Source organism: Rattus norvegicus, chromosome 3 (genome assembly GCF_036323735.1).
Source record: "Rattus norvegicus strain BN/NHsdMcwi chromosome 3, GRCr8, whole genome shotgun sequence".
Classification (NCBI taxonomy): domain Eukaryota; kingdom Metazoa; phylum Chordata; class Mammalia; order Rodentia; family Muridae; genus Rattus; species Rattus norvegicus.
The window spans coordinates 93,158,522-93,170,706 of NC_086021.1; the positions used below are offsets into that span (position 1 = coordinate 93,158,522).

General features: G+C 33.8%; 1 protein-coding gene across 1 annotated transcript; it reads left to right on the forward strand.

Moving 5' to 3' along the window:
- Window positions 1–3,122: 3,122 nt before the first annotated feature.
- On the forward strand, window positions 3,123–4,043 carry Or12e8 (olfactory receptor family 12 subfamily E member 8). The gene has a single exon (NM_001000324.1). The coding sequence runs from the start codon at window positions 3,123–3,125 to the stop codon at window positions 4,041–4,043; it is 921 nt and encodes a 306-aa protein (NP_001000324.1).
- Window positions 4,044–12,185: the final 8,142 nt, after the last annotated feature.

Below are 12,185 nucleotides of genomic sequence, written 5' to 3' on the forward strand. Positions count from 1 at the left end.
GCTGGATAGAGGAGCCTTATTTTTTATTATGGCAGCTTGCTATTTTTGTAACATGGTGATTTGGTTGAACACTATAAAGTACAGTAGTAACTGAAAAAAAAAAGAATTGGGAAGTTAGAATACTGGGAGAATTTTTCTTCACATTTACGTTTCCTTTGAGACTATTCAGTTTTTCAAAGGGATGAAATCTCGAGTTAATATGTTTTCTACTTTACAATGTTTCTTACTTTCAGAGCTAATGTTTCTTAATAATCATATACAAAAAAGAAAAGCTAAGGACATGTAGTAATGATAGCTCATGTTATGTTTTCTTCATCTGTTCATTTTCATTATTAGATTAAACTCACTGAGTGGCAAAAAAATGTTCCATTCAATTAAAATGTAACATGAGAAAGGAGCTTATCCCCAGAGTAATGCACATCTACCACTGCAATTGCAGTGTGTCTTCTGCCAATAGAATATATATTTAAAGATGGTCAGTTTGACAAATGGAAAAATTTTAGGCACAGTTAAACTAACTTTTATTCATTTTCTGAGATGTATCAATCGATAGAGGTAAGAATGTTATCTTTTCTTAAAGTCATAACTGATACCCTTGAAATACTTTTGGCAAATAGCAAACCTACCTACAATTGTATTTTTACTCTTTTAAAAATGTCAGCATTTGAATGGAGTCATACAAAATATTTAGAAGGAGTCATGGACTTCTCATTTTATAACTACAAATGCTATTTTAGAGTGACTACTGTTCCAATATTTGACATTATTAGATCAAATGTAAGAAAACTTTTAAAATCAAGGGGAAATGATTTAAATTATTATCAACAGTATCATTAACTTATGTGCTAATATGTACCAAGTCATTTTATTTTTTGACTAGGAACATATTTAAACATATCTGTATTTAATCTGGAGTTCCAAATATAACAGCTGATCAAAATGTTGATGAATATGATTGATATCAGTTGGTAACCTACTATTTCACAAAGTGTTCCTGATAGTTAAGAGTTAATATTCATATTAAATCAATCTGGAACTTTAACATATTTCCTTTTGTCATTAAAGACATGAAACTTTTTATTCATCATCTTCAATTTATTCAACACGTTGTCAGAGAAAGAAAAAAGTTGCATGTACATTTATGTTAAATGATCTGTTTAATATCACACCGAATGCTACAATAACCAAAATCGCTATTTCAAAAGAGGATTTTTGTTAAATAAAAGTAAGGTACACCAACTAAATATGCCTAGATTTAACTTAAAAGCCTACTGTCTTTCTTTTCTTTTCTGTGCTCACACAGTTCTAAAGAACTCCATAATGCTTTCCAATCATTAGAAACATAAAGCATACCTATCAAATATTTGAAGAAATTTTTGAAGAAATTGTACTAAGGACATTTTTTTAGTAAAGTGTTGCTTAGCATACATGAAACCCTTACATTAGGTCAGAACCACAAACAAAAGGAGAATGTAGAAATATCTTGAATTATGTAATTGCAGTACCTCCTTTTTACATGTAGTTTTAAATGAAGAATTTATAAACGTAAGTAAAAGTATTTGCTCTTTTTAGAATTTAAAATGATACTACCTCCCTGAAACCAAGCAGAAAATCAGAGAAGTTTAATAAATATTTTTAAGTTAGAAATGTAGAAGTGAGTCTATTCCTAGATTGATTTTTTAAAAATATTATAAATGTACTTTAGTTCAACATAGAAATGCATTATTTTACTTAAACAGTAAGGAGTGATAGGGGAAAGTATAAGAAGCAGAACATACAATGAAAGAAAATTTTCTCTGTGTGGGATCTTAAAAGAAGCAGTTTTGTGGGCAGTATTTGGCTGAGCAAACTCAGAATATATAATAGTTTCTAGTCCTCAGTGAAATGAGATGAAATTTTAATATTATCTCCATAGTTTCCATATTGAATTAAATTGATGAATAGATATTACATGAATTTAATCATATAGTATACAATAAAAAAACCTTTTGTTGTGCACTTCTGAGTGTAAAGTCATACCTTCATAATTACTATTCTTGTCTACTAGTTGCAGTCCATCAAATTTTCAGTCAATACAATTTCACATTTTACTAATTATTTTTAGTCTACTAATGTTTCACATGAAAAGTTGTGAAAAGGAAAGAAACTATAACATCAAATTCCTATCATCATAAAATTCTGTTTTGTTTTTTACATTTAACATTACCTCAACTTGTAACTATATTTTAAATTCTTGGAACACCATTCACTCATAAGTCTTTAATATGACTGGTGATCTGCTTCATACTTGCTGTGAATTTCACCTTTTTTAAAAATAATAATGCTTAATGTAGAAATTACTCAACATGTATTGAAAACAAAGGAGAAATGAACTATTTCTGTAAAAGTAGATAAAATTAAGTAATTCCTACATATGCCTGCTTGGTAATAAAAAGTCAGTATTTCCTATCGCAGTGTCAGTGGACATAGAAATCGTATGCTGGGCTCTGGATGACTTGGAAGATACAAAATAGGCTGCTTGTTTTGTTTTGTTTTGTTTTGGGTGGTCTATAGTTTTGTTTTTCTAATGCTGTTTTTGATTAGTATGATTTTCACGTTTTGGAGACAGAGAGTAAGACAGAGAAAGAAAGTAAAGTTTGATTGTAGAATAGTGGGGATTGTAGAATGAGGTGGCCAAAAAATGATTAAACGTTGTATGAAAGTTTAATTAAAAATAATAAGACAAATCTTTATTAATCTGAAAAGAACATTGTGATAATAATTTCACATAACCCCATTAGGTAATAATAAAAAATGTTAAGAGAAAGAACTGAATCATTGTATAAAAGAATATTAATTTGGAGTTCTGCCTTTGAGTGGATGATCATTGAAAATGACATGACTTACTGTTGTTAGCTAGAACATGCATTAACATCTAGTAAAAAAATGAAAAATAATGTTTTCCATGGGGCTACTTAGTACCTGACAGTATAGTTTGCCACATTTCAGTTTCATCTATGGAATTGAGGCATTAGGTATGATGTTATTTTCAGTTTGTAGATAAAGCTATAGACAGTGACAGTAAAATAATGGTTCTTCTGGTTGAATCACGCCCACAGACAGAACACTCAGAGAACAGCGCCATGGATAATGCAACCACTGTGACACAGTTTCTCTTACTGGGGTTTTCTGATCTTCATAACCTGCAAACATTTCTGTTTGGGATGTTTTCCATAATGTATGTGGTTATCTTAATAGGAAACAGCTTTATACTTGTCATAGTCAGAATTGATCCTACACTACAAAAACCCATGTATTATTTCCTGGCCAATTTTTCATTTCTGGAAATTTGTTATGTATCAGTCACCCTTCCCAGAATTCTCTACAATCTTTGGACACAAGATAGAAGAATTTGTCTCCTGGAGTGTGCTATTCAAATGTTTTTCTTCCTAATTCTGGCAGCCACTGAGTGTTTCCTGCTGGCTGTGATGTCCTATGACCGCTATGTGGCCATCTGTAACCCTCTGCATTATCCTCTGGTTATGAACCCAACGAAGTGCACTCAGCTGGCAGTGGGCTCTTGGCTTGGTGGTATTCCAGTCCAGATAGGACAAACTTGTCGAATATTCTCTCTTCATTTCTGCAATTCTAATATAATAGAGCACTTCTTCTGCGATGTTCCCCCAATTCTCAAGCTGGCCTGTGGGGATACTTCAATGCATGAGTTGTCTGTATATTTAGTAGCTATGGTTTTTGTTGCCTCCCCTTTTATGATGATCCTTGCCTCCTACAGCAAAATCATTGCCACCATTCTAAAACTGCCAACAGCCACAGGACGGGCAAAAGCTTTCTCCACTTGTTCTTCACATCTGATGGTAGTTGTTTTGTTTTTTGGATCAGCTACCATTAACTACTTAAGGCCAAAGTCTATTCATTCTGTAAGAACTGATGAACTACTCTCTCTGTTCTACACAATTGTGACCCCCATGTTCAATCCCCTCATATACAGCCTCAGGAACAAGGATGTGATTGCAGCACTAAGAAGGCTTTTACTTAAAATTTAGAGCAACTGACTTAGGTACAAGTGAATAATCAGCTTCTTCCACACTCATGAAAACTATTTCAACTGTTCAGATTCCATTTTATATTGTAACTATGTCTATTGTATCATATGTATGGATATTTAAATTTTGAAATATTTTAATTAAAATATAATTCCTTTCTCTTTTGGTTTTTCTCCTTTAAAATGTTTCACTACCTCTTCCTTCTGCCTCTCCCATGTTACTTATACTACATCCTTCTCAAAAATGTGGCTTAGATAGATGATAGAGAGAGAGAGAGAGAGAGAGAGAGAGAGAGAGAGAGAGAGAGATGGTAAACATTAATACCACCTTCCAAGTCTGTGGTTGTTGTGTGTGTATACAATTTAGGGCAGTAGTCATCATTTTCCTGTAGTTCTTTGTCTGAGGCTAGATCTCCTGGAGATTTTTGCTGTTCTATGTTGACATGTCCATTGGTGTTACCATTATAATGCTTTTATTTCTGTAGCCATTTCTACAAGATACTGTTTCATTACAGCACCGTTTTTGGTATTCTGCCTCTTAAAATCTCTTTACCACCTCTTTTATTATGTTCTCAGATACAATATTTGTAGTGTGGATGTATGTAGTGTTGTCTGAGTTCTCCACTGTTTTTTGCTTTTTGAGATTTTTTTGATTTTTCTCTTTCATTTCTGCATTGTGTTCAGTTGTTTTCTGTGGTTTCTGTTTACTTTAAATAGAGGCTGTTTTGCTGAGGATGCATGCCTACACTTACACATAGGTTTAAAGTTAAAATTTTTAACATAGTATGTAATAATGTTGAACTACAAAAGTAGAGGCAGTAGATTCTTTCTGAAGGCCCCGGGAAAGTAGCTACATATTCTGGACTAGACATAATATTCCTACTGTTGAATGGGTATTAAATCTAACTAGAAAGCCATTGCTTTCCAACACGTAAATATGCCTTTATACATATTTTGACATACTAGTAATTTTTGTGATTCCTAGATGTTGGAGTTGGCTGGGACTATTTAATAGTATCTTTCCTCTGAAATTTTGAATAGAGTTTTCTAGAACCCAGAAATTTAGACCATAGAAAAGAAGCGTTCAGGCTAGATCCAGCTCAAATATTAATGGACGTTTTAGTTGTGACCACTGAAGGACTAGAGATGACAATTTTAGCTGTTCAATATTAGTCTAGCTAGAAATTAAATTCTGCAGAGTCTCCTCCTGTTGCTATAAATGTTTGAGCAATTTTTGGTGAGCTGTTTATTTCTAGAAATTCTACATGCCATTTATTCATTTGTATCCCTAAAAGAAAACAAAAACAAACAAACAAACCCTAAAACTAGCCACAGAATCAAAAAGAAACCCTAATTCTAGTGAGAATTTTAGTTTCTTTAAAAACACAGAATATTTTAAGAAGGTAGTTTCATTTTAATTTTGGGTATGGGATATGGGGCTGCTTCAGATTATCAAAAGGGGTTGACAGGGTTGGGGATTTAGCTCAGTGGTAGATCGCTTGCCTAGCAAGCGCAAGGCCCTGGGTTCGGTCCCCAGCTCCAGAAAAAAAAAGGGGGGTTGAGGATATTTTGCTATAGCAGGGGCATGATTTTGAGAGCTGCAGATAGCTTTTGTGAGTGTATGGTTTAGGAATTCTTGGGACTTTTCAGAAGATATAAATTCTAGAGCGCTAGTAGGGACTGAGTGAGCGACTGCTGGTTGGAGGCTGGTTGTCACTGTTGTTTGAGATTTGTCAAGAAGTCCTGCCCAAAGAAGAAACAATGAAAAGAAGAAATCACTTATCTTGACAGTGAAGATCAAATTTGACCCAAGGAACTCGATGCACGTAATGAATAGAAAGTACTCTGATTATATTTTCAGCACTCTTTCTGCTCCTTATTTATTTGGAAATTTTCACTCTCTCTCCCTTCTTCCTTTTTTTTTTCCTATCTAGTGTTACACAATTGAATGTGAAAAAGTTGAACAGGTGTAGAAGTTAGAACCCAAAAAAAAAAAAAAAATATATATATATATATATATATATATATATGTGTGTGTGTGTGTGTGTGTGTGTGTGTGTGTGTGTGTGTGTGTTTACATACATATATAATCTTTGTAATGTTTCCTTGTTTTAATTACATAGATAAAAAACATGTTTTTTCTTACATTAAACAACAACAATGTTATTCCCCTTCCCAGTTTCCTGTCCATAAGCCCCCATCCCCTCCCTTCACCCTCCCCCATATGGGTATTCCCCCTATACATCCCCCTTACTGCCCCCCCATATTCCCCTGCACTGGGGCCCAACCTTGGCAGGACCAAGGGCTTCACCTTCCACTAGTGCCCCAACAAGGCTATTCTCTGCTACATATGCAGTTGGAGCCCTGGGTCAGTCCATGTATAGTCTTTGGGTAGTGTTTAGTCCCTGGAATCTCTGGTTAGTTGGTATTGTTGCTTTTATGAGGTTGCAAGCTCCTTGATCTCTTTCAATACTTCCTCTAATTCCCTCCAAGGGGGTCCTGTTCTCAGTTCAGTGGCTTGCTACTAGCATTGACCTCTGCATTGGACATGCTCTGGATGTGCCTCTTAGAAGAGACGTAAATTCCTTTCAGCATGCATTTTTATCTTCATCAATAAGAAGGAATGGAAGCATCTTGTATTTCAACTTAGAAATGTGTGTTACTGCTTAGACACTGGAAAGTGATGGAAAAAGAAAGTTGTTATAAAAAGTATAAAACAATAAAAACATGAGAAAATTAAAATAAGAAAAATAAGAATGGGAAAAATGTTAGAAAAAATATACACGTATGCCAGATAACAAGGACAATTTAACCAAATGTGGGGTGCCTAAAACTTGATGGTCTTGAATTCAATGTTGAAATGAATGAATGTATATGTATATACATATGTATATATGTGAGTTGTGTATGTGGGTTTGAATATATATATATATATATATATATATATATGTGTGTGTGTGTGTGTGTGTGTGTGTGTGTGTGTTTACATACATATATAATCTTTGTAATGTTTCCTTGCTTTAATTACATAGATAAAAAACATGTTTTTTCTTACATTAAACAACAACTAAAAATGATCAGGGCTGGTATTTAAATCAATGAAATTATAGCATAGTCACCTTGACCCTAATGGTTCCATTTAACTTTAATTCTAATACTCTCAGACTTACCATCAAATTTCACTAGATCACTTTTATTACTATAGAAGGAGAATGAAATTTTTCCTTCTTATTATTGTTTTTAATTTTCAAAAAGTCATTTAACTATCATAGAACAGATATGTAGATACACAAAGTGAGGTACAAAGATAAATGTGGATTTGTATATTCCAATATTCACAGATTCCCTGCAGAAGACACATGCACAGATACAAGAAGTCCCAGATGCCTTTAGAAACAAACATAATTTTTATTCTTTCCTTTTCTCCTCCTCCTCCTTCTCCTTATCCTCCTCCCTCTTCTGCTCATTCTCCTCTACTTCCTAAAGTTCCCATATGATTTTATTTTTTTTATTTTTATGGTAACAAAAATGATATTTAATTTTTTTAAATAATTTTTTTGCCTTCTACTGCATCCCCATTCACTTTCAAATCTATTGTTATTTTTCATTATTTTTATTATATATATATATAAAACCAAATATTACACATAGTCTATATAACTTCTTTGCTGCATACTTCAATATAATTTGGACTTGAACAGGAAGTAATTGTTTCTTTTACCACTGTATTCTTATTCTTTTCTTTCTTCTCCCTACAGATTTATGTGTGTCATAGAAGATATATGAATAGATATATTTTTGTAGGTTTTGATTTTTCCAAGAATATAGTAAATATATATATATACATATATACATATATATATATATATTCAGTAAATTTTAAAAGTTCTAAGCAAAAGAATGCAAACGTAAAATCTTTTTAATCACCTTTAAAGATTTATTTTATGTGCACGAGTACACTGTTGCTGTTTTCAGATACACCAGAAGAGGGCATAAGATCCAATTACAGATGGTCATGAACCATCATGTGGTTGCTGGGAATTGAACTCAGGTCCTCTGGAAGAGCAATCAATGCTCTCAACCACTAAGCCATCTCTCCATCCCAATCCAAAATATATATTACACATATTCATATGGGTAGAAATTTAAAAAAATATCCAAACAACCCATAGTTAAAAAATATGTCTAAGTAAATGTTTTTAAGCATGATCCCTTTTGAACCTTTAACTTAATGGACAACAATAGAGTAAATGGGTAAATGACATGACAAAGAGCTATAATATCATTATGTAAAAACCTAAACGTAAGGCAAAACAAAGTGACTTTCAGTTATGCAAATATGTTCATATCTAGGATTTAGCCACATTAGCACATACTGTATCATTCACAGTTAACTATTATACAGTCCTCCCTCCTCTGGAAGGATGTCAGCATGTGAGCAAGAGGACAACCCATATTTCTTAGCCATAATTTAATCAAAATATTAATGTTTATGTAAATTAATTACAAATCTCACAGTCATCTAATGTTTTCTTTCATTTATTATGTAATTATGTGTCCATTTGGGTTGTTCGGGATTTTACCAAAATTGCCCTTATGAATTGGGGGTCAGTCTGAGGCAGTCATTGATGGGGAACTCCTTTAATGAATAGGAAGAATTCTGCACTGTGACACCTGAATGCATTTAGTGTTAAAAATTGAGAATCCTAGCTAGAAAGTAAATTTTAAATCCTGTCTTCCCAGTTGCTGTAGATTTATGACTAGTTTTTGATGATTTATTGTTACTTGAAATTATATATACATTTCCTAGTTCAAATATTTCATACAAGAGATGGACAGCTCTCTTTATAGTTTTTGTCAATTGAGATGTAATGTGCCCATCCTCAACAATTTTTTTGAATAGAAAACTCATGTTGAAGATGCCAAAATTTCTTTGCATTTGTGATGATAGAAAGTACATATTAATGTACTTTAAAACAGTACACTATGTTAAAGTGTCTTACCATATATAAAAGGCAGTTACATTTAGGGATGTGCCATAAACACTGATTTCAACACTATGAAGACATATAAATGTTCTCCACTATAATTAATTTGTCATCCAGTTGTGCCTTATGACAACAAATGATATCTCTGAAAAAGTGATTCAGTGATTGAGTGTTCCTTTCCAACCAGGAAGCCTTAATTTCAGTTTTCAATGCTGTAAACGTGTAATGACCAATTTTTGATATTTTCTATTATAGTAATTTTGAATAATAATAAAACCCAATACTGCCAAGATATATAAGGCATGGCGTTTCTCTTTTCATTTAATTTGAAGTTCTTGGTATATTAAATTTATGACTGACAGAAAAACAAAATTCTATACAATTAGAAATTAACATGGGAAAGGAATTGTCCCCAAGGTAGAGAGCATGCCTTGTTAAATGGATTAGTGTGTTATGACAGTAGAATATATTTGTAAGAAATTTGGTTTCTCTCAAATAAAGGAAGACACTTAACCTTAGAAAAATAAAATTCTTTATCATTTTAGTGTTGTATGGCAATAAATCAAGGTAAGAATTTGAATTCACATAATTACAAAGAGAATAGACTAACTTGATTAAGCACAAAATTATGTACCTGAACTATATTTTATCATAATCAAAATGATAAAATTGCATAAATTATATATATTTTTTTATTTTTTTATTTTTATTATCTTGAGTATTTCTTATATACATTTCAAGTGTTATTCCCTTTCCCGGTTTCCGGACAGATATCACCCTCCCCCCTCCCCTTCCTTGTGGGTGTTCCCCTCCCAAACCTCCCCCCATTGCCACCCTCCCCGCATAGTCTAGTTCACTGGGGGTTCAGTCTTAGCAGGACCCAGGGCTTCCCCTTCCACTGGTGCTCTTACTAGGATATTCATTGCTACCTATGGGGACAGAGTCCAGGGTCAGTCCATGTATAGTCTTTAGGTAGTGGCTTAGTCCCTGGAAGCTCTGGTTGCTTGACATTGTTGTACTTTTGGGGTCTCGAGCACCTTCAAGCTCTTCCAGTTCTTTCTCTGATTCCTTCAACGGGGGACCTATTCTCAGTTCAGTGGTTTGCTGCTGGCATTCGCCTCTGTATTTGCTGTATTCTGGCTGTGTCTCTCAGGAGCGATCTACATCCGGCTCCTGTAGGTCTGCACTTCTTTGCTTCATCCATCTTGTCTAATTGGGTGGCTGTATATGTATGGGCCACCTGTGGGGCAGGCTGTGAATGGGTGTTCCTTCAGTCTCTGTTTTAATCTTTGCCTCTCCCTTCCCTGCCAAGGGTATTCTTTTTCCTCATTTAAAGAAGGAGTGAAGCATTCACATTTTGATCATCCGTCTTGAGTTTCCTTTGTTCTAGGGATCTAGGGTAATTCAAGCATTTGGGCTAATAGCCACTTATCAATGAGTGCATACCATGTATGTCTTTCTGTGAGTGGGTTAGCTCACTCAGGATGATATTTTCCAGTTCCAACCATTTGCCTACGAATTTCATAAACTCGTTGTTTTTGATAGCTGAGTAATATTCCATTGTGTAGATGTACCACATTTTCTGTATCCATTCCTCTGTTGAAGGGCATCTGGGTTCTTTCCAGCTTCTGGCTATTATAAATAAGGCTGCGATGAACATAGTGGAGCACGTGTCTCTTTTATATGTTGAGGCATCTTTTGGGTATATGCCCAAGAGAGGTATGGCTGGATCCTCAGGCAGTTCAATGTCCAATTTTCTGAGGAACCTCCAGACTGATTTCCAGAATGGTTTTACCAGTCTGCAATCCCACCAACAATGGAGGAGTGTTCCTCTTTCTCCACATCCTCGCCAGCATCTGCTGTCACCTGAGTTTTTGATCTTAGCCATTCTCACTGGTGTGAGGTGAAATCTGAGGGTTGTTTTGATTTGCATTTCCCTTATGACTAAAGATGTTGAACATTTCTTTAGGTGTTTCTCAGCCATTCGGCATTCCTCAGCTGTGAATTCTTTGTTTAGCTCTGAACCCCATTTTTTAATAGGGTTATTTGTTTCCCTGCGGTCTAACTTCTTGAGTTCTTTGTATATTTTGGATATAAGGCCTCTATCTGTTATAGGATTGGTAAAGATCTTTTCCCAATCTGTTGGTTGTCGTTTTGTCCTAACCACAGTGTCCTTTGCCTTACAGAAGCTTTGCAGTTTTATGAGATCCCATTTGTCGATTCTTGATCTTAGAGCATAAGCCATTGGTGTTTTGTTCAGGAAATTTTTTCCAGTGCCCATGTGTTCCAGATGCTTCCCTAGTTTTTCTTCTATTAGTTTGAGTGTGTCTGGTTTGATGTGGAGGTCCTTGATCCACTTGGACTTAAGATTTGTACAGGGTGATAAGCATGGATCGATCTGCATTCTTCTACATGTTGCCCTCCAGTTGAACCAGCACCATTTGCTGAAAATGCTATCTTTTTTCCATTGGATGGTTTTGGCTCCTTTGTCAAAAATCAAGTGACCATAGGTGTGTGGGTTCATTTCTGGGTCTTCAATTCTATTCCATTGGTCTATCTGTCTGTCTCTGTACCAATACCATGCAGTTTTTATCACTATTGCTCTGTAATACTGCTTGAGTTCAGGGATAGTGATTCTCCCTGAAGTCCTCTTATTGTTGAGGATAGCTTTAGCTATCCTGGGTTTTTTGTTATTCCAGATGAATTTGCAAATTGTTCTGTCTAACTCTTTGAAGAATTGGATTGGTATTTTGATGGGGATTGCATTGAATCTGTAGATTGCTTTTGGTAAAAAATTATATATTTTTTAAATATTTTTGTTAGGAATAAATTAGGATTTCATTTTAGAATTATACTATTTTTGTATTATAATATTTTTATTATAATAATGAGAGAAAACAACATTTACAAACCATTTTATTATGAAAGACTAGTGTATGAAACATCATGTTCACCAATATTAACATAGAATGTGCTAATGTGTATTAACTCATTATTTTGCTAAGCATATTTAAGTGATTCTGTGATATAACATCTAACATATATGTGTGTATATACAGGTATATATAATAAAATTATATATTATATTGAATTATGTTAAATTTATATAAAATTATAAAATATATTAATTATATTAAACTTATATATTATATTTT

What these genes read in the sequence shown, in the direction of transcription:
- Or12e8 (NM_001000324.1), top strand. Translation starts at nt 3,123, where the DNA reads ATGGATAATGCAACCACTGTGACACAGTTTCTCTTACTGGGGTTTTCT.